This window comes from Solea senegalensis, linkage group LG12, assembly GCF_019176455.1.
Source record: "Solea senegalensis isolate Sse05_10M linkage group LG12, IFAPA_SoseM_1, whole genome shotgun sequence".
Lineage (NCBI taxonomy): Eukaryota > Metazoa > Chordata > Actinopteri > Pleuronectiformes > Soleidae > Solea > Solea senegalensis.
Window position 1 is genome coordinate 13132386 of NC_058032.1, and position 22721 is coordinate 13155106.

Consider the following 22721-nt stretch of genomic DNA (forward strand, 5'->3'; position numbering starts at 1 on the left):
TGTTTTGGTTTTTCTGTTCTTAGACTTAAATACTTCTATGAACCGGATGCACGTACATGAACCTGACAAAACCACTGGAACCATCAGCGTTGTAAAGGTCAGCGTGTCATTTATTCCCAAATACATTTCTTGGTACAACGACTTCATTGAATGTGGGTACGAAAAGTGACTCGTGTAGAAACACAACACCCTCTGAATATGAAATGCTGTCGATACAATTTTGACACACAGCAATATAACAAATAATTGACACAGGCAGGCACTGCACTATTTTTTTTTTTGACATACACTATGTCTTGATATTAGTGCTATGACGGACACTGCTTTTGAATAACACCTCCATGGCATCTGGATGCTCTCTTTCCGACCGCAGCCACCTTGTCCATCAATCATCTTTTTTTATTAGTATTATTATTATTATTATTATTATTATTTTTATTAAAGATTAAATATCTGTCTCCTCACCAGCTGCCACTGAAAATGTAGGCAATCTTTATTTCAGCTAATCTTATTCAGTATAAGCATTTGCTGGCTGCTTTGTCTTAATTTACCTTCCTGTTGTTGCAGGTGGCGCGAGTAAATCCTTCAAATCTAGCGGCTCATCACGTCATCATCATGTGACACTGATCAATGAACACTGTACATCAGCAAACCGGTCGAGCGATGCAGTGCAGTCTCTTAACCGGTGCTTCATCAGAGACATCGGCCTGGACAGTAGACTCACTATTGACAAATCCACATGCCATGCAACTTTGCAGAGTGGTCGCGAAACGTAATGCAGAACATTGCAACAAGACGAAAAAAAGCCAACATTCAAACAAACATAATGCAGCTATTGTTGTTCAGGACGTTAGCGCGTGAAAATAAGAGTGCGACGTGGTGCCGAAGAGTTTATGTTTGCATAGCCATAAACTTAGGTAGAGATGAAAGAGGACACAGACATGAACGTATATCTAAGAGTCCGTAACTATGTTATTGATTGATCTGGGGTGCTTTTCACAAGGAGGAACACGTAGTGGGGAGCAGTCGTGGTTCAGTGTTTTAAGACTTTGGATTTTTGCTACATCTTTACAGAGTTTAACAGTCACACTTATGGCAAGTCAATTTTTTTTTTTTTTTTAAACTACACAATTAAGGTCCCCTGTTTTGGGCCCCCCCTGAACCCTATCCACACATTCCCAGAAAATATACGTGTATGTAGTGGATGAAAACTAGAGTAATGTTAATAATAATACTGCATACATTTGGGGGAATCGGAGTATTACTGAGAAGCATTCGGGACACTCTGGGCCAAAAGGGGGGTAGAAAAAACACTTCATACACGGGTATGTGTCTCATAAAAAGGTGCAATCTGTAACAGTCAAATGTGATCTCCCTGCGCTGTGATGGTACGTTTGTCTTTGTCCAATTCATGTGTTACTGTGATGTTGAAAAACTAAATCCTTAAAAAAAAAAAATGTGATCCCTGCAGATACAAAGCAAATCAGCCCGTGACTGTATTTCACAGGCGTGTGTGTTAAAGTGTATTATTCTGCAATTTGTCAATAAAATATACTGTAGCTATAAATTTGAAAAAAAAAAAGACAATTTACAGATTACACCTTGCGGAGTGGAGAAAATCTTCAAAGCAGCAAAAAGGTAAAATCACACCATCTCAAAGAGAAAAAAAAAAACAAAATAAAAATTCCAGTGACATCCATAGGTTTGTTTTGTTTTTTTCCCACCAGAGACCTGCACATCACAGACCACGGTGAAAATATTGTAAAAATAAATACATAAATACATACAAGGGTAATCCGTCCTTACATACATACACACATTGTATCATAAAATAAGATAGTCATAATATAATTATAAAATTTGTATGTACAAATGCATAGTCCATATGCGTCCAAGAAGAGTCCAAGCAATGACGTTTCCTCACTTTGTTTGGTGTGTGGTTTCCATGTGTGTGTGTGTGTGTGTGTGTGTGTGTGCTGTGGTGTGCATGGCACTTACAGTACAAGATAACAGGTGTCACGCGCCAGTTCGCTCTGTGCTGTTTCCTCATCTCCTCCTGCCTTCAGAGTCAGTGGCTTATTAGTGGGTAAAAAGTTCACAGGTCAGAAGTTGAGAGGTACACGGGCACCGGGTGTGTCCGATTCTAGTGTGCGTGTCCGGAAGAGCTGCGTGAGCGCGAACACAGAGGAGATGAGCACAGTGCAGCGTTTGGCCAACAGTCTCACCCCATCAGTTTCCCCTTGACCCAGTCCAGACCCAGTGACGCCTACACTCTTAGCACCAGTTCCGGCTGTCTCAACAGCCCCAACAAACTCTCGGTACAGACCCACTATCTCCTTTAGCTTTTCCATTGGCTGCTGACTGTCGTTGTCCTCATCTCCATGCACCAGACTTGCATTATGGCAAAAGTCACAGCCAGCGCAGGAGTTTGTTCGCAAGCAGGCAGCGGACAATTGAACCAGAGCGCTGAAGCTGTTGGATAAAGAACGTAAGGCTTCATCGGGGGCCCAGCCTACACGTGTGGCCCGCTGACACCCGGACGCCAGCCGTCGAGCCTCGGCTTGGAGAAGACTCCTTTCGGCCTCTGTCATGAAGATGGGACTCGTCCCCGTGCAGTTTGAGCCCGTTGCTGGGCTAGAACCGTCTTCAGTTCCATTGTGATTTAGGTCCGGCCCGACTTTTATGAAAGCCTGCTTTGAGTCTTGACATAAAGTTTGTTGTTGCTCAAGCGTCCCACACTCTAAGACCAGGAGAAGTTGATCGATATCTTGACGAAGGGAGGCGAAACCTCCCTTCAGCCCGCTGTAGTTCTTGTTAGTGAGAGACCGAAGAGGACCGCCGTAAGAGGCTGTAGGGGAAACTGGGCGTGAAACTAAAGGACTGAGTTCAGAGGAGGCAGTGGATAATGTAGAGAGTGGCCGGGGGTTGTCTCTGAGCAGGGACAAAATATTGGGTTTTGGAGGCGGTATTGTGGGAGAGGGGACAGGCGTCTGCCCGGTAGGTTTTGGCCGCGTGCGACGCGAGAACTCATAAACAGTGAGCTCCTCGTCGAAACTAATGCCATCCTCTGTGTCTCCACTGAAGCAGTTGGCATAGACAGTGCGGCAGCTACAGACCTCCTGGTGCTCCTGTGGTGGAGTACTGTCTGCATGTGAGGAGGTCGGCGAGTCACCACCAATTTGCATGCTGGACACGCCTCCCAATCCCACTGCTGAGTGGGGTCGCGACTGAGGCTGCTCCGATGAAACGTTGCCACTGTGTGCACTATTCGCTTTGAAGTTCAGATTCGGATGTGAGCCATTTGTCCCGTTGGCCTTCTTCATGTGTGAGGTCACATCCTGGGCCTCTTTGATAGTTGCTATGACAACCTCAGCTCCATCCTCTAATATGTTCACTTTCCCCCCTGATTTGGAGCCTGCGTCTTTCTCCTTGACAGGGGTTCTGTTTAAGTCTGATAAACCACTTGCTACAGACAATCCAGATCCAAAGCCAGATGTGTCTCCGTTGATGGAACTCGTGGAGGGATAATCCAGAGTTCCTAATATCTCCTGGGAACGGGTCATGTACCATGGCAGAGCCTGGATTTTCCCTCTCAGAGCAGAGGCTGGTAGCCTCCCTCCCAGGCTGGAGGAGCTGGTCCTCAGGTCTGACCCCGAATCGGATCTTCCCGGCTCTCTGCTTTGGAGGCCTGCAACACCTTTAGAGTTAGTAGAGTTAAGGGAGGTGGTAATGGAGAGAGGTGCATCTGTATTTTTGGGCGACAGGCTCTCGTGGCTCTGAGAGACCCTCCGTGGTCCCGATGGGATGCTGCCGTTACGGTTGCTCCAAGGATGGATTCCATTTGGGGGATTTATGCTTTCCTTGAAGATCCCTTTGTCCGGGTCTGTAGGAGAAACTGGGGAGCTAGCAGGTAGTGAGAGGGGATGGCGAATAGTAGAACAATTAGGTTTCGGTGGCACTGGAGGGGGGGCAGCTGGCTTTGTACCTGAATTAGATGGAGGAATGGGGAATAGGTTTGGTGGCTTGTTTGCACGTATGGAAGTCCCATTGGCTTGCCTTTCAACTTTAACCATTTCCTTTTTATCAGGGACGTTCGCTTCATGTTTGGCAACCAAATCAGCTCCGTTCTCATGTGCTCCCGTTGTCTTTTCCTCTGTTTGTGGTGTTCTGACCGGCAGGGGTTGCTTGCTGCACCGGACTGCCGTGATCAGAGGCAGTCCACCGGCACCAGACGTGACAGATTTGAACTCCATGGTGTCTGGCTCCATTTCCAGGAGTTCCGAAGACAAACGTCCAGAGGCATCCCCATTGCAGTGGGCGTATGATTTCCCATGCTGGGGGGACCTGGGAGGAATATTCTGAGGTTTGGGAAGCAGCTGGGGCTTAGGTGCCAGTGGTGGTTTGACTTTAACTTCAGGTTTCTGTGATCGCTTTGGTGAACTGGACTGATGGTTGGTGAGCTGATTAGTTGGCCCTTTAAGGGTCTCCACGTCCTTCTTGATTTTTGAGGTTTGGGTTTTACTGGCAAGGGGGGAAGAAGACTCTCTCACCGGGGCAACTGAAACATCATTCCAGGTTCCACTTAGCCTGTTAGCATTTTGCCTGTCAGCCAGTTCAGCATCTGTAAAAAGAGAGACAGAGAGAAAAGGGATCTCTTTTAGTCACACTGATAAAAACAAGTCAGCATAGATATATTTATACGTCTTAAAAAAAAACACACAATGATGTGAACAAACCTGAAAGATCAGGAACTGGGGGTGTAAATCTCTCTTGTGCATCAAAAAACTCATCCTCAGACTCCGAAGCAGTCTCTTTGGCTAAAAGAGCTGGTTTAAGGTTGGGTGAAGGAGTGAGGTATAGACTCTCTTCATCCTTGGAGAGCCGCTGCTCAGCTTCTCCTGCTTTGTGCCCTGGAATTGAACTTGTCCTCAGTGGGACTTTGGGGGGGGTCTTCTTCTTTTTCCTAATTGGCGACCTTTGAAATGGTGTGCTGTCAATCAACCGCAGATCTCTCGAGCTGGGAATCTTGGAAATGCGTCGGAGTCCCTCAACTCCCTGCTCCTCCTGCTCCTCATCGTCATCCTCCTCATCATCACTAGTAGCCTCGGGCGGACTCGGCAGGAAGTCAGACTTGGAGAGTTCCGCAAAGCAAAGGCATGAATTGTCATTGCCCCGGTAGTTTAGGTTGGTGGGTCGCAGGGGGCCCTGGTGGCATTTTGGCTCTAAGAGGTAGGGGTGGTGGACGTCCAAACCCGGAAGGTCGTCGACGGTGCAGTGTCCATGGAGTGCATCTTTGTGAGATGGGGCTTTAGCTGAGGCGCTGCTTTCCTCCAGTGCAGCACTCAAGGAGCCACTGGACAAGCTGGAGAAGCTGCTGGTGACCCGTGGGTCAGTGTGGTACCACGTGGTGCCCAGGTTCATTTCCTCATCTATTACACCGAATTTGCGTATCGTGCATCCCGTTGCCCCCGCTTCCTCTTCGTCCTCATTTTCCTTACCTTCTGTTGTCACTATTATCTTCACTTCCTGTCTGCCTTGGTGCTCCTCTCTCTCTTTCCTTTCCTCCTCTCTCCGCTTCTCTTCCTCCTCTCTCCTTCGCTCTTCCCAGTCCTGACTCGCAGGGTCCGGACGCTGGGAGTCCATTGGGTCGTCTTCATCTGTTGAGTCCTCGGAGTCACTGCAGCACCGAGACACATAACCTAAACCAGGAAAAAAAAACACAAACAAAACTGATGTAGTTAGCCTAGTAGTGAGAGAGAATACATTTCAAAGGTATAACCTGACTTGATTTCATATCCATACCCGTACTGGCTGTTGACATACATCAACACGTGATTTAAAAATATCTATCAAATAGCCAAAGCCAGAAAGTGACAATTTTAAGTGCTCACTTGATAGGGATTCATAGCACACGCCCTCTATTACGCCGAACCTCCCACACACACCTTCTTCAGCAGGAATCCGGTGCACCCTCACTTTTGGGCGCCCCAGACGGAAGACATTGACATTGGGATCCACCATGAGTTTGCAGTAGCCTCCCAGCAGACAACCTAAGTCTTTGGCTGCCAGAGAGTCCATCAGTAAGGCAAATGGCTGCGAGGGGGAGGGTAATACAGAAGATAAGGTCAAGCCAATGGGTGAGGGGAGAAAAGGAAGTGGAGTGGGAGAAAGGATGAGAGACAAGTCAGCTTTTGACACAAGCGAATCAGTTTTAAATAGCGACCACATACTCCCCGAGGCTTCATATGGTATGTGTATTGAAGGAGAAATGCCTGACCTATATTTACTTCAGCCTCGGTTCAAATCTAGCGTAGTGGGTAGTGAGTGCGCGAGAGTGTGAGCGTGTGAGCGCCTACATGATAATGAATTATTGAGCTGAGTATTTCAACGACCACACACTGTGTCCTCCATACCTTCATGTCATGCAGTGAGATGCGCAGCAGGCTGACTTTGTCAGACTCTGAGAGCAACTCCACTCGACTGATGCTGCTGAACTCGACCAGAGTGGAGATCACGTTGAGCTTGTGGTTGATGATCTGACTCATTCCATACTTAGCTCCAACCAGCAGGCTGACCAGCACCTCCCTGTCTTGAAGCTGTAGAAGTGAGACAGAGTGCGGCAGATTAGAATGAAAGGAGTTACAAGGAGGCAGCAAAGGTGAAACGGACAAGGAGGACAGACGTGACGCATGGGTGCCAAGTCACGACCCTTACCATCATGGTAGCTGTGTAAGATCGTCCTCCGTATGAAATGAGCTCTCCCAGCTGAGTGAGGTAGGCCAACCGAGCCTGAGAAGCAGATATTACCTACAACACCACAGTGGGCATCAAAGAAGACAAGAGGAGTGACAGTGAGAGCAGGGCAGGCAAACAGCAAGGAGGCACAAAGAGGAATGTCACTGGTTAATTCACTGGCCAAAACAATATACTCCACAGAAAAATATGCTAAATGTTCCCAGAATTATTACACAAGCTCTAGACCTACTTAGTGCTTCTTAATTACCCTCCAATCCACCCACCATCGAGAAGGAGATTAACAGTCGACTGCTAAACTCCCACTATTAATCTCTTTTTCTTTTTTCTTTTTTGCTTTTTCTCAGTGCTTCCTCCCACTCGTCCATCCATCTGTTTCCACTGTACCTTCTGACGTGGCTCGAGCAGGGACTGGATCTTTTTGAGGTGGTAGCTGATGGCTTTCCTCAAGTCTTTCTCCCTCATGTTGCTCAGCAGTGTTGGAGAGATGAAGCTGTCCAGGCCAAACTCCTTCCTGTCAGAGAAACCACAGTGAAATATATGCACTTAAGAACTCGAGCAGAACAACTGATAGTGGACTTACAATTCCCCACATGTACTGTGCATTTAAAAGCAACAATCTTCTGTTTTTTTTTTCTTTTCAAATACACTCTCAAGCAACAAGCATCTATCTATCTATCTATCTATCTATTACTGTAATCTATCTATTACTGTAATCTGTATATTACAGTAAAACCAAAAATATAATATGAGATATTTTTGACATAATCTGCTGCTGTTGTTTTCCCCACAGCTGCCACTAGATGTTAGTAAACAACCAGAGTTTAACTTACTGTCCCTTTAATTGTAGCTAGTACACACTAATTAGTCACTGAGGTGGTGCTTTGAGAAAGTGTCTCTTTGTCCCTTTTTGTTATTTTCAGGTTGAAGTGTGAAACAGCAGAAAGACAACTGTATCACACAGATTAAGACATGTGTGGCCCAATCTCCTCTGACCCTTAAACTGAACAAGGACAACAACACGTTTGACTCACGTGATGCTCTTGATAGAGGCCCTGGTCTGTCCACAACTGTCTAGTCTCTCGTGCATGTGCAGCGCGGCCAGACGGAGCGCCGTGTTACACTTCATCTCTACTGCGAAGCGCTCCTGCAGCACGTCCGCCACACTCTGGGACAAAAGAAAAGGCCGAGTCACAATCACGACGCATACATTAAAATAAAGAAAATAATGATAATAAACAGCTGAAAAGCAAAAACATATTTTATATTGTATTTAACCCAACAACGTGCTTCCTGCTTAGGCATTATTATCTGTAAAGTAAAACTAACACCGGGACACCTGAGCTACCTTTTCTAAAGCAAAAACAAACACAGCAAGACAACTGAACAATAAATCAACATGACAGAAGCGGGACTTCCAGTGCTTTACTGTGCAAAAACAAAAAAAATTGCAAAGACAACATCTGGCTTTGAGGCTTTTCACCCAGGATTTTATAAAATAAATGAAGTGTCAGAGCCGTGTTGCATCAGAGAGTATCAGAATGCAGGAGGAGGTGAACAAGTTCTTTGTGTTTACTGAGTATGAACAGGCCAAAAAAGGGTCACACATTTTATTACACAAGACGAACAAATGCCAAGGAAGAAAACACAGGAAGCAACAGCATTAGAAGTAAAACTAGATAAACATTTAGACCTGTTTTGCACGTGTAACTTAAGAGAGGAGCCCAACCTCTTTTGGAGCAGCATGCTGTTAAAGATAGACAGAGAAGAAGCTTCTCTGACCTGTAAGAAGAGGTACTCAAAGGTGGAGGGGTCGTCCTGCAGCAGGTCCACGGGGTCTCTGGGGATGAAACACACCCTGAACAAACACCGGTAATCATGGGAGTCTTTTTTCTGCACCACCTGGTGAAGACAAAAGCAGAGACACGCCAGTGAATACGAGGCAACAACTCAGTGACAGTAAAGATAAATATACTGTAGTTCAGGCATCGACTTCACCGGACGCACCAAAAAAAATAAAAAATAAATGCTTCCACACCAAAGTCTATAAAGGAAATCTGCGTTTTTCAGCTGCTGGTCTACTGCTGCCTCGTTTGGTAAGTTTGTGTCCCTTAGGTGAATCCAAATAAAGCATTTCAAACACCTCAGTCACAAGATAACATGTTTGAATCCTGCCGTTAATTGGCGAACATGTGTTTTTCCTTCTGTCCCTGCTGGCAGCCACGTGTTATCAGTGCGAGAGAATATCTATGGAAAAGACAGTGGTGTGTGTTAACTGCTAACTTTACCTTCTGTATGTGCTCGTCTTCATGCAGCAGCAGGAGTTTGGTGATGCTGTACTGCTGCTCTAGCACCAGGGCAAAGTTCTCGATGGCCCGGATGGACAGTTTATTCTTCAGAGTGAGAACAATGTCCTGAAATGGTGAAAACAAACACAAAAAAACAAACAGTTCAGACCCCCCTCAGACAAACATGTTTCATTCCAGTCTGCTGGGATCTGATTCCCCCCCCTCTCAGTTTCCCTCTGGTCAGAAATACACAACAATAATAATGTACTAATAAAAGCAGTTCCCAGAACAGACAGGGACCTCCTGGTGGGGAGTAACTGACCCTATGAACTAATGACATTTGCTGTCTGGTTGTGGCCAGATTTCCAATTTCCAAAATCCCTCCCTTTGCCAGGCGAACTATGGTTGGCCTTCATGTCACGGGAAGGATGTCATCGTCTCCAACGCATCAGATTACTGACTCCATTACTTTTAGTCTTTGTTGGTTTATGTGGACGGAGCTGTTTTTCTTTGTGTATTAAGTTTCTGCTTTAAAATACAAAACACAGGTACTGGCTGGTTGCAGTAGAAACATATAAGTACATATAAAAGGCTATGGAAACCAAATGATTAAAACCTATAGGAAGTACTATATTAAAAGTCTGCCAATAGACCTTCCTAAATGTTATACACAACAGTTAGAGCAGCTGCAGTCTTCCCACACTACTGTTTATCCCCCTTGGGGCGATACTGTGTGGTAACGATGGTGGTAAAAAGGAGACAAAATGACAGTAATACCATGTTATTTCCACAGTAAAACCTTGGTAAGGAGAATTACTGTAGGCTACCATCAGTGTAATACCGGCACATTAACATTTTGGGGAATCAGAATTAGTAATTACCATATTATAATGTTGAAATTCACCCTAACCCTTATGTACCACACACTTTCCCCATTTGCTATTAACACAGTGTTATTATACTAAATGATTATCAGACACGCCAAACAAACAACGATCATTACATAGTCTAAATATTCCAAACACTGCGGCCAAACTGCAATGACACCTCTTTGAAGTATTTACCTTGACAGTGGTGGTACCATCAAACTTGAAGGCCTTGGTCTGTCCATTCTCTAAATAGACTTTTAGGACGTTGGGCAGGAAGAGAAGAGAGTTTCCCTGGTGAAGAGACGTGGGAGATTTAATGGCAGCTTAGAACACAGGTTCAAATACCGAAGGAAATGAAGACAATTCCTTGGTAGAGTTGTATGAAATGAGCTTTTTTTTTTTTTCACCTGAGTGTGCCCGTTGACCACCACCTCCTCTGCAAAGCGCACTTTAACTGGATTACTCCTCAGGCGGGCTCGCTTCTCTGCCGACATGATGGACGACTTGGGATTCTGCGACACACACAAGACACGTGTCGGAGCCATTGTGGACCACGTGTGACACACGCATCGCGTTCAAAGCACATTTACACGGACATGTCACAGAAGATGTGAGCTTACAGTCACATGCTCGCAAACACAGAGGGCTTATGTGTGAATGAGGACTGGTGTAATTACTCTCAGTGTGTGTGTGTATGTGTGTGTGCTCTGAGAGGATGTTATTATTGTCCTTTATACTTTGTACTCACTGTCATGTGGCGCAGGATAGTCACATTTATACAGTCCTCCAGGTTCCTGTGTGGAGAAAAGTTACACACACAGACATGTGAACTGAAACATGAAGAAACCAAACACACACACACACATACACACACACACACAGGAGAACTCATTATCTTTCTGACCAGCTGTCAAGTAAGCAGTCTCACTGACCTTTGCCCATGACTCACACACACACACACACACACACACTGTGAGAATGGCATTCCAGCACACAATGGGTGACAAGGCATTTAGTCACTGGACTGACCAGACACACTGGCCTGACAGACAGACAGACAGACAAAGACAGACACACACACAGATAGACAGATAGATGATCTGCTCTTGCTTTTACCTTAAGATGTTTTCCACCTGCTCAGTGCTCAAATCCTCCAGCACTGCATCATTAATCTGCAGCACCTGGTCCCCAAGGTACAGTATCCCATCTGCAGGACTCCCTGCACACATAAAAATGGAGCACTTGCATTATACAAAAACCCGGCTGCACACACTTCATTTTAGGGGATGGAACGTAGACAAACAATGTACATCTTGCAGACTTGAGCGGACCCCTAAAATCATGGACCACTGACTCAAGTATCACACGCACATTAAATGATGCACATAATTGTGTCCACCAGGGCTGACTCAACTGTAATTCAGCCGCACTCTCCAGGATGCGAGGGGTTACAGTTATTCTGTGTCGCATCCAGATCGGGCCCCCGCTCTGCTTTCCCTGGTTATTTATATTCATTTGTCTTCAGGCAAGAGAGCGCACAACAGAGGCACGACACACAAACGCAAAGTGTATGTGTGTGTAAACACGGTGCATATTTGCACACACGGTGGCTGCCTCCCCAAAGCCTGTCTGTCCCTGAGTTTAGAACCACTGTCTGCATGCCACACTGTTCTCTTCTGTACACACACACACACACACACACATACACACACACACACACACATACACACAGACACAGGTTTTACACATAAATCCTTGATCCATGAACTTTTATTAATTTTGGACAGCTTACCCCTAAACATTACCAATTTCTCAGGAATTAGGTTCTGAAGACGTAACAAATACAAGTACACACACACGCAATCAAGTCCCTTCCCTTCTTTTTCCTTTTTATTCAATCCTTCTTCCTCATCCACCACTTCATACTTCCATTCACCTCACCCAGCCCTCCTCCCTCCCAGTGTTCACACCCACTATTTAGTCCTCTGGACGTTGGTCAGCCTCTCTGACCGTTAAATCCTCTGTTGTTGTCACCCATCTTTCTCTCCCTGTCGCTCTATTTGGCATGAGATCGCAAAGAGCCGGTGGCAGGGTGGAAACCCTTCTTTGTACCACTATAATTTTTCATTTAAAGCACAGGAATCAAAGTAACGCCGTCCTTAATTCTCCCACACTCAGTCACACGCTCGCTCAATCCCCTTCCGTCAAAGTTGCTTAAAACGAAAAGTGACTGAGTCAAGACAGGACGAGCAGGTGGCTCTGTTCTCTGACTCAAACCTGGCATTCGAACAGAGACGACGCTGCCAAAATTCTTTTTTTTGATTGTGTGTGTGTAAAATGTGTGAGACAAAGAGTGTGTAAATCTGTCATCGGTCGTTCTGGAGAGTTAGATCGCACGCGTATGTGCCGCCCGCGTACCTGTGGCGATGTCCCTGACCAGCAGGGGTGCGTTTGTGGTGAGGGTGAAGCCATGTCCGGTGCTGCTGTCCAGGACCGGGTCCCTCGTGATCTGCAGTGTCAGCTTGGCCTGGAAGTTCTGATTGGACAGACTGTTGGAGCGCTGTGACCTCCCATCGCCTAGCAACCGCTCTCTAAAAGGGGGGTGGAACAAGAGTGACGGGTTACCCGAGTGGAGACTGCAACACTGTGGTCATTGACAGATAAATTGAGGTTTAAAGGGTGAGATTATAATTTACCAAACATCTCTAGGAAACGATTTGTTTGTGCAGTCGAGTATGAACAACAGTAAATTACGGAATCATCAGCATAAAAATGGTATGAGGCATTTGACACGTTTGCACACGCATTGTTGATGTAGATTGTAAACAAAATAGGTCCAAGGACTGAGCCTTGAGGTAGCCCTTTTGTGACCTCAAGAAAGGTGGACCTAACTCCAGCCATCTGAACACATTGCGTCCTATTTTCCAAATCACCTTGGAACCAAGTGGCAGCTAGTGTGGAAATGCCATGAGAATATCTAGCAGGACTGGCATACCCACACTACCCACACTAGCTTCCCTTAGCCTATCTACAAAGGCTAAAGGAATTTGATGAGTTTAAAAAAAAAGCACAGGGCAAATGAACATTTTCAGGGAATGATGTTAAATAAAAAAAGTTATCATAGTATATCACGAGAGGGGCAAATATAACAATCCGTCCAAAGTCACAAAATTAAACTTATGTTAAGGGGATGAGGGTATTTAAGGGGATAAGGGGGATTACAGTCAGTGGATTACCAAAGTTACTGCAATTCAACCTCTGAGTAACAGGAAATACAGTACATTTCATCGGAAAATGTGATGTTATTTATGGTCTATATGTTTTCTAACATGAATCAGCAGGTCACAGAGCTCAGGAAAAGAGGAATGGTCTCACACTGACATGAATTATTACATCTCTCGTCAGCTTAAAAGCACTTTAGGCATAAAAAAGTCAAATGAATTGTTTCCTTTTGCATTTAAATCTTTTCTTTCTTAAAAAAATAAAAAATAAAAAGGGAGTTCGCCGAGCTGCCTCTGCTCTCGCTCGTCTGTTGAGAACGAGAAAGCGCTCACTCGGTGGACAGTGAGGGAATAACAGAGTGTTGAAAGCATATCTGTGGTTGACTGCTGGGTGTGTTTGGGACAGTCAGGGTTTCAATATGTACTCAAATATGAATGATGTGTGAATGTGTGGGTGTGAGGAGGCAATGACAGCGTGTGTTTATGCCTGTGTGTTGTGATAGATAAACCTTTTTTCCTTTTCTTATGTTTTCACATTTCACAATCACATTTTCTCAGCACACTGCATCTATTCTAAATGATTTATACCCTATATCCTTTTTTTTCTTCACTGCAGGATCTGGGCACCAGACCTTGGAGTGGATAATGCTATTTTCTTCCGTCTGTATCCCAAACTCCATTGTTTACTTTTTTTTATTTCTTTTCTATAACGTCTTTTCTGGCTGCTGACGAAGGTTTTTCTGTCATGTTGGCGTTTTCTGTGGTGCCATCACTTTCTTTTGTTGCTGCATAACCGTCTAAATGCAGTCTGCTTCCTCAGGCAGAAGGCGTGGACTTTTCTCAAAGGTGTGAATCAGTTACATACACATGTCTATCCTGTACCTGCTGAGTGAGTCCCGCGTGCGGCGTATTATTGTTCCCACCACCTGCTGCACTCGACTCGCCCTCCGAGCTGGAGACCTGCTCCTACATCGCTCCTTCTCCTCCATTTATCTGAAAAGACAGAGGTGAGGGCACGTGAGACATGGCGAAGAAAAAGCAGAAACAAACTCGCAGCAACCAAAACAATAACCAGATGTGTGAACAAAGGAAGAGAGTCTGAGAGACGCAACACCATCGTTAATGGACAGAATTCAAAGGATTGTTTAACTGTTGTCTGTGTAAGACTGACTTCATTTGCCGTCGTCCTACAGAATTTGATATTTCAGGCAGAGAAAATGAGGTGGGAAAGCTTTGGCAGGAATGCAGCGTCCCAGACCGGATCAATAAAGCTAACGATGATGGATGGGCGCCTGAAACCAAATGACCCGTAGACTCCGTTTGATTAGCTCTCTCAAATAAAGCACGCAAAAGAGTTATCTGGCACGCTACCACGACGAGTCTGGGACATTGTGAAACATCACTAGAGCGTCCAACAGATGAGGAGATAAAGACACTACAGCGCAACTCCCTTGCTGTACTTTAAGATCGGATTGATGTGGAAACAACACATGCTGCATTGCAATCGATAGCCGATGAGGAGGAATACCGCCGAAAGTTTAGTCTTGTCGATGAGAGAGAAAACAAAATTGATTTGTACTTTTTTTCGGAGAGAAACAATCAGCAGCTTACGCAGCTCAGGTGGTTAAGAGGATTAGAGGCCCTCGTTCTGCACGCGCCCACACTGATCAGGGTGTCACTTCACATAAGCACCTACTGCTTATCCAGCTTGAGGAAGACTGACATGGATGAGGAGGGAAGAGTGGCACTAGGGAGCCGACAGCTGTACACGAGTTGGCACGCCACATTGACATTGCATTGTAGCTTGGAGATGAAGTATGTCGTGTGCTACACGGGCAATAAACAGTGCATCATGGGACCTTTGTTGCCGTCAGTCTTCAACTTTCTTCCTTCTCTCTCCCTCCCTCTCTCTTTCTCTTTCACCCCTCTGTCCTTGCCGAGTCAGGGAGTCGTCTCCAATGACAATTCTCTGGTCAGCAGCAGCAGCCAGACATTTCTTTATATCCCTGCACGTTCTGAGACTTACAATCCTCACTCTACAGGAGCACGCCATCTTTAGAAGTGAAATAAAGTAGATACAGGTAAGCAGGTGTAAGCGCTGACATTAAACGTGTGTATTAGCATAGATGCGTTGATTTCTTTTAGTAATTTAGTAGTATTTAGGCCTCTGACGACATTTGTTTTACTATGTAAACAAAACCTGAGCAAAAAGCACTCACACAGGTCAAAGTTCGTTTTTTAATGAACAAAAAGAAAAGAAAAATGGTCTATTTTGTGACTTCTGCACCATCGTCGCTACTTTATACCACGACTTAAACATATGTGCGATATCAAGTGAATCATAACTATTACTCAACCTAACACACACCCAGGATGTCCATATAAGGAGCTGTGTATTATTCACACGGCACAGATCCGTGCCGCGCGAGCACTAAATATTCTAATTGAAAATAAGCTGTTAAACGTGATACACGGTAAGCTTCTGGGAAACGTGAAATGAATCCAGCGCAGGGGAAATTCAAACCGCCATATTTGGAGGCTCTTATGTGTCAAGTGTTACATACTTTCACATTTTTAGGACACCCTACACCTTAACTTAACTTAAGATCGTGCACGGATGACTCACCGTGATGTTGCTTGTCTCTTCAGGACTCCAGAACACAAATACCCTCTTGCCCTCTGAGACATCAGCTCTGCAACCCCTCCAGGATTGGCTGAAGAGAGGAGGAGGGGGGTCCTTGTGATCATCAGGGCCAATCCCAAACTGGTGCGGCCACCTGTGAGGAGCAATGTGACATCCTGTTAAAACCCACAAACAAGACGCTCATCGTAATGACAACTAAGCTTTCAAGTGACCAGTCTGATAAAGCGGTGACCGACGCTGAATTCTTCACCTGTTTTTTTTTTTTAAGCAGCAAAACTGTATTCCAGTTGTTGACAGTTTCAGAGTGAGCCCCGAAAGCATGTCAAGCAAAACAGATGTGAGTCCAAAGCAGCTATGTGGTTGTGGTTTTCACAAGAGGCCCCTCCTCTGGTCCCCAAGGCTTGCTCTCTCTCTCTCTCGCTCTCTCTCGCTCTACTCCTCCACTGCCTCAGAAGGAACATGGCAATGTGGAGACCAGCCACTCCATCTCTGTCTGGTTGTCTAAATTAAAGTTTCATACCGCCCCGTGTTCAGATAACAGTTCTCAAAAAGCAAAGAGGACAGGGCTGTGAATCCTCATGTGTCAGAGAAAGAAATGACGTCAGGAAAACATAGATCTCAGCCAGTAATAAAAGAGGACAAGTCTTTCATATGAACATCAGGGATGATTTCACTGAAACCTTAGCCGGGCCCCTGGTTTGGGGAGGAAAACACACTGTGGGAATGCTTTGTTGTGAAAAGCCTTGCTGTTGAATCAGTGGAGACACAAAGTAAACATTCTTGATCTGGTCTGAAGAAACCAGCTCATTTTGTTCTCGAGTGTTGATCTGTAGAGCTTTCCTCAAGAAGAAGGAGCCAAAATCGAGGAATTGACAGACCCATCTGTGCAGCTCGTCCGCCAGGCCCTGTGTCCCTCACACAGAGCTCTGTCGTGAGGCCTGTGTGTCCCGATGAAAAGCCAGCAGAAGACCCAGACCCACACACAGACTGCAGGGCATATGAATAATGCATGGGGCTAATGCAGCTAGCTCGGCTTCCACCGCCTCTTTCTGCCACTTTGCCAACACAGGCAACAAGAGGAGTGGAGCAAAGAGACGCGCAGGAAAGACGTACGGGGGGTTGAGGAGGGGGAGTAAAGGGGAGAGAGGGAAGGCGAGCACAGAAGGGCTGAGAAAAAAGGGAAGGGACACCGAGAAGAGAATTGGTCAAGGCAAAGAAAAGAGAGAAAAGACAGGATATTGGAAGGGGGCGAGGGAAGGGGGAGAATTTTAAAGAGGGTGAAAAGGGTAGCGGCACAGAAATGAGGGAGTAAAGCTGCAGGAGGAGAAAAGGAAGCACAAAAGTGTGATGTAAAGGAGTCCACTCACCAGCAAGAGTGAAAAAGAAAGCTGATTAATGCAGCATTTCTCCTCCAACTGGGAGCAAACAAAGCCAGGCGGCAGACGTAGATGTACTATCAATCATCCTCTTTGCTTGCTTTAAATGAAGAGACTGACCCCCTCCTTCTAATGACGTGACACATTTCTCACATTTGATCCCAGTTTCAAATCCAAGATAGCAAAGCTGTGAGCTGGTGATGAGTCTGCGCCTAATCTGGATCTGAATCAATAGTAATCGCGAATAACGTCCTCCGCTGTCGCGTCCCTAAGTCCCCAATCTGCCTGCATACACAGCTCATCAGCGATCCTCGCAGTCAGTCTGACTTCTCACTCATTCCCCCTCCTCCAATCTCCACTGTACAAGGAGAATATTTGTATGGAGCTAGGTAATGAAGGCTGTCTCAAGTCTTGTGTTTCAGTGTTTCTTGGACAACCCCCCTCCCCTCTCTCTCTTCCCCAGCTCATTTTCCCACACAATGTGTCTCTGTCTTGGACAAAACAGTCAGTTATTCAATCCCGTTGCCGGGTTTGAGTCCACATGCAGTTCATAGAAGTACTCGGCTCTCTCCACAGGGTTTGAGAGGTGGAAATGAACTGGCAGTGTCTGTGCACCCAGCTGGATGGAAAACAGCCCAATTATTGCTGCTGGGTCAGACAGGGTTACTGGAGGTCAGATCAACCTGTACACGGCCCAGAGAAGCTGCATTAGAACATGAGATGGGGAGAATCTGCCCAGACAGAGCCGGCGTCCAGCTGGTGAAGATGAAAATTTGCCCGAGTTGTCCGTGTCTGTAATAAACACGCCGCTAAGCTGCGAACACTGAAGATGGGACTCACATACACACATTTTCCTCACAGCTCTCAGGCCACGATTTGGAAGTGGAGAATCGCTCAAGAGGTAACCTGACTCTTGCAGAGGCCTGGCTAACTGGCTAGCTTTTATTTAGAAAGGACCCCCTACACACACACATGTGCACACAAACACATACACACACACTCTGGATACAGCTGCATCACACGAGGCAGCAGCAGCAGCAGCAGCTGGTCCAGAAAGTGGACAATTCTTTTTGGCTCACACAGTCTCTTGGACTCAGAACCCAGTGATCGTTCAGCCCACTTGGCAGGAGATTTTGTCTGGATGACCTGAGGTGAAAAGTGATGTCTGTGTATGAGAAGCATCTGGAGTGCTCCACTTCTTATATTTGGCAGTGAAATGTTTCTGTTGGGTAAATTGCCATTATATGTGGTACAAACATCCTATCCAAAAAAAAAAAAAAACCTGGAGAGGAAAGGATACAACCCTGAACATCAGCTGCAAATATAGATTTATAGATTGTAAAGACAAAGCTGTGTTACAACTGCATAACACACAGTTAGGAAAGAAGATTAAAGGTCCACTGTAGTATTTAGGAGGGTTTATTAGCACACATTGAATATAATACCCAAAAGTAAGTATATAATCACTTTAGGATTAAAAGTTTGGCTTTTTTTATAGGTACTTTCAACGTGGTCCTTGCTTCAGAGGCCGCCATGTTTCTACAGCCATCTAAATCGAGAAAACTGACAGACTATTTGTTTTATTTTGAAGCTTAAGCCTTAATACGCAAATGAGAAAATACAACGCGATACAAAGTCCCCGATCACGATAACATCACGATACTTGATTCTGTGATAAACAATATATTGCAAGACAATCATAGAGCGGAGATAATAATTGTAATAATCATATAACCATTAACAGAAGATTGTAGCCAAATAGTTTATTCTGTGGTTTGTGATTATGCTATGATTTTTGCCCCTGTAACAATCCATCCAACTTTCAATACGATACCGATATTGCAGCCTTGAGAACTGGCCGATACCAATATCGATGCGATACGATATCGGCACGAATCATACATTACTTATGTTGTAGTGTGGAATGTTAAAATAGCCTTGATCAAGTGATATTACTTCAACAGAGACGCTTATATCGGAGATTTTAGAGGCAGTCCAATATAATCCGTTACTCGTTTTTTTGGCTGATATCGGACCGATATCCGATTTCATTATCGGATCGGGACATCCCTACAACATATACAGAGAAACAACTATTTGTGCTGATGTTAAGTGTCACAGTACTAATAAATTAAACTATTAAATGTAAGCAACACCAAACAGCAGCATGGCTGTTTGCTTGTATGTTGTTTGCAACTGTTGCTTGTTGCATCATTACCCGTCTTCATCCACACAATCACACTCTAGTCTTCACTCCGGCCGTCAGCTCATTCCATTAGCATTAGACAGACAGGACTCACTGCGTGCCACTCAATTCATTTCCCCTTTCATCAACGACCTGGCGAGGCCGGACTTCCCCAGTGCGCTATTAAATAATGGGTCTTTCAAAAGATTAATAGTGCACTGCATTGTGTTACACGTTTCTATCAGCGGTCCGGATGGTTCCGGATGGAGACAGACAGCCAGAAACTGAGACAGCGAGAGGAAGATCGTGATGTCTGGGGAAGGTTTTTGGATGATGGATGTTACGAGTCTGCAAAAGTGTCCGCCTTACTTCTTCTGTTGTTGTCTGAGCCAATTTCCTTCAACTCGTGGAGCCTTAAAAACTGCACAATAAAAGTCTTATCTGTGCGTAAAAAGTAATATGAGTGAAGAAGGCAGGTCCGCAGCCACAATAGGATTCTGGGCTGTGGATTTGTCCTTGCATTCTCTGTGGCTACAGCAAGACTTTCATATTTCATATTACAGTGACGAAGAAGCTGATGATTAACAGCCCTTGTTTTCTTTATTGCTTTTCATTCTCTTAATGTTATACTTTCTGTTCATAAACAGAGTCGACCTGAATTACGATGCCTCTGCCAGTCAATTGTGACCTCACTATGACATCATGCCTCCTTTCTTTTTTCCTCTGCAGGAGTTACACTGATATAGGGCTGGGCAATAATGTAAAAATGGTTCAAAATCTATCAATATAATAATTAATGCCCTGTGAAAACACACTTTGATTCATATTTTTGTTTTGCCTCAAATGTATTCATTGTTTCTGTGTTTGTTGTTTTCTGTCTATTGAGAAGTCCAAAACCATAATTCACTGCTTTGAAGCCATAAGACCACAGAAGAAGGGCGAGGGAGAGGACGGCTGGCTGGCTGCAGTAAGTGGGACAGACAGTCAAGCGTTCAGCGGCACAGGAGAGCAAGACTAAATGCAGCCGGGCATCAAGTCTTTCCTGATGTGCAAGTTTTGCTTGCTGTGTTTCTCCTCTGGCGGGATGACCTCGAAGCAGCAACTGCCATCACATGTTGTAGCATACGTCCCTGAGTCACAGCACTGTGCCTGCAGCAGTGGCACAGCACAGAAAAACAAAAGAGGACGGACTTACACACAAACACTCACTGCACTGAGTGAAAGGAAAACACTCAGCGCTCCTGTCTACTTCACATCACTTCATAGGACCGAAGTGACACTCATTCATTCATTCATTCATTCATTCACTGAGAGTCATTCCGTGTGTGTGTGTGTGTGTACTCGTATTTGTTAACTCTGGCATAAACACTGACTGTGACCCTGAGCAGAACCACATTTTTAAGGAAGCGGTTTAGAGCTAAGATTTGAACTGTGGTTAGGGTTAAGGATAGGTTTTAAGGCATTAACTGGTTATGGTTAAGGTTAGGGATATGGCTTTGTTTAGGCTTCCCAAATGAATGAAAGTCAATGCATTATCCTAAAAAAAGAACAGCTGCCTGTGTGCGTGTGTATCCACTTTGTGAAGAAAAACACTCTTTGTAATGAAGGGTCCGCTGCATCACACGTGTCTGAACTGAATTGCAATCAAAGGTCATATTAAATCATGTCAGGGCCCAGAACAGCAAAACGCATTGTTCCGGTCTAGTTGTGTTGCGCTTGTCATGCCTGTCACGGCATGGAAGAGCTTTTGGGGGTGGGTGGGAGGCTGCTGCTGCTGCTGCTCCTGGCCAAAGGATACAGGCAGAAGGAGGAGGAAGAGACGATTCTCCCATAGTCCCTGGCTGCCTACGCCCATTCATAATGTGCTGCTGTGCATGTTTTACTGGCCAGATTCCTGCCTGGATTTAGCCTTTAGCTTGTGCTCAATCTGTGGAGAGTGACGTCGCTTTCACTCCACACACATATACAGTACAACAGCATGCCATGTCCATAGCACAGAACACATGTGTGTGAATGAGTGTGGCACAAGAATAGCCAGTGTTTTCACAGTGGCATTTCATTTTATACTATATAACGTATATGAACGAGGAAGGGCTTTGTCAGACACAAGGGGTTATTATATATATATATATATATATATATATATATATATATATATACATATATATATGTATACATATACATATATTAGTGTAGCGTAAATGTATATGAATGTATAGAATAACAGTGATGTGTATATTTTCAAATTTGTATATTTGGGAGTAAATGTACATATGCTACTACTACTCCATTATATGTGTGTGTATGATATATATAAATATATAAATATATATATATATATATAAACATCATACACACACACACACACACACACACACAGTATATAGCCAAAATAGATTGTTAGCAATAATCATCCATTCATGTTATAACTAAAAACACATGGGCAGCGTCTGTCGCCCATAAACGCTTTTACAGATGCCTTTTGAAACAATCAATATTCCTATTCCTGGTCGAACTAACACCTGGTTTGATCAGTGGCCGCAGCCATGCCAGTCAAACCAGGAGGCTAAACAAAGAAGAAGAAGAAAAAAAAGGTCAATCTTTTGTTGCTTCCTTAATAATCTTAATCGGATTTAAATCTCTCCATCCCTCAGTCAGGGGGCACGGGTGTAGCCCGCTGGCGATGTGAAAGGAATCACCATCACCTGTTAAATTATTCATTTCATCTCGGATCGGTCTCCGAAATGACACGGACGGGTGGAGGCAAGGTGCGGGCGTCCACAGCCGAGCGGAGCCGAGCCGCGAGCCTCCATCAGACAGACAATAACACCGAGGAGGAGAACACTCACCTCGTGGTGTGAGGAGGAGACAGAGGCAGGAGGACGAGGAAGACTGTTCCTCCTCCAAAAAAAATTCCCCACTTTAAATCCAAAGGACGAGGTGTTGGTTTGTCCAATAATCTGCGCTGCGTCCTCCCGGGCCGGATGGATGGCGCTGGTGATGTGGTGTGTGCGTGCGTGTGTAGGGGGCTTGGCTATGTGCTGGATGCTGTTAACGCATTGGTACTATATTCTGCTCTGCTCTGCCCATAATCCTCGGCCCTGAGCTCAGAAATAACCACCCCCTCCCTCTGCTCCTCTCTCCTCCTCCTCCTCCTCCTCCTCCTCCGCTGTCTGACCCGAGGAACCTCCTCCACAAGGTCAACAACATAATAATAATGATGATGATAGTAATAATTATAATAGTGGTAATAACATAATAATAATAATAATAACAATAATAAAATAATAATAATACGGAATTAATTTATTATAGACTATAAATGATAAAATCTAATGTAATAAAAGTCTAAATTTCTCTTATTTGTGACATATATCTTAAAACA

The 22721-nt window shown here is 44.9% G+C and overlaps 1 protein-coding gene across 3 annotated transcripts; it reads right to left on the reverse strand.

The window, feature by feature from the left end:
- Positions 1-92: 92 nt before the first annotated feature.
- Positions 93-22428, reverse strand: frmpd1b (FERM and PDZ domain containing 1b). 3 transcript variants are annotated; one of them, XM_044040911.1, is made up of 17 exons: positions 22186-22428; positions 15758-15908; positions 14014-14124; positions 12329-12501; positions 11027-11129; positions 10659-10704; positions 10318-10422; positions 10106-10201; positions 9042-9167; positions 8536-8655; positions 7788-7921; positions 7141-7267; positions 6715-6807; positions 6414-6596; positions 5892-6093; positions 4737-5699; positions 93-4621 (listed from the first exon to the last, which is right to left on the reverse strand). In XM_044040911.1, exons 3-17 carry the CDS (start codon positions 14118-14120, stop codon positions 2103-2105), a joined length of 5097 nt encoding a protein of 1698 aa, XP_043896846.1. In that variant the 5' UTR covers positions 14121-14124; positions 15758-15908; positions 22186-22428; the 3' UTR covers positions 93-2102. The 3 variants fall into 3 exon arrangements, with proteins under 3 accessions (XP_043896846.1, XP_043896848.1, XP_043896847.1); XM_044040913.1 differs by having other exon boundaries at positions 5946-6093; positions 22186-22427; XM_044040912.1 differs by lacking the exon at positions 22186-22428 and adding an exon at positions 16026-16047.
- Between the last annotated feature and the right edge of the window lie 293 nt (positions 22429-22721).

Excerpts from the sequence above, each read along its gene's own strand:
- frmpd1b (XM_044040911.1), bottom strand. The coding sequence starts at position 14,120 with ATGGAGGAGAAGGAGCGATGTAGGAGCAGGTCTCCAGCTCGGAGGGCG. Across the intron at positions 11,130-12,328 it reads GGTCAGGGACATCGCCACAG|GGAGTCCTGCAGATGGGATA; the intron begins GTACGCGGGCGG and ends TTATGTGTGCAG. Across the intron at positions 7,268-7,787 it reads GCCTCTATCAAGAGCATCAC|GAAGGAGTTTGGCCTGGACA; the intron begins GTGAGTCAAACG and ends TTTCTCTGACAG.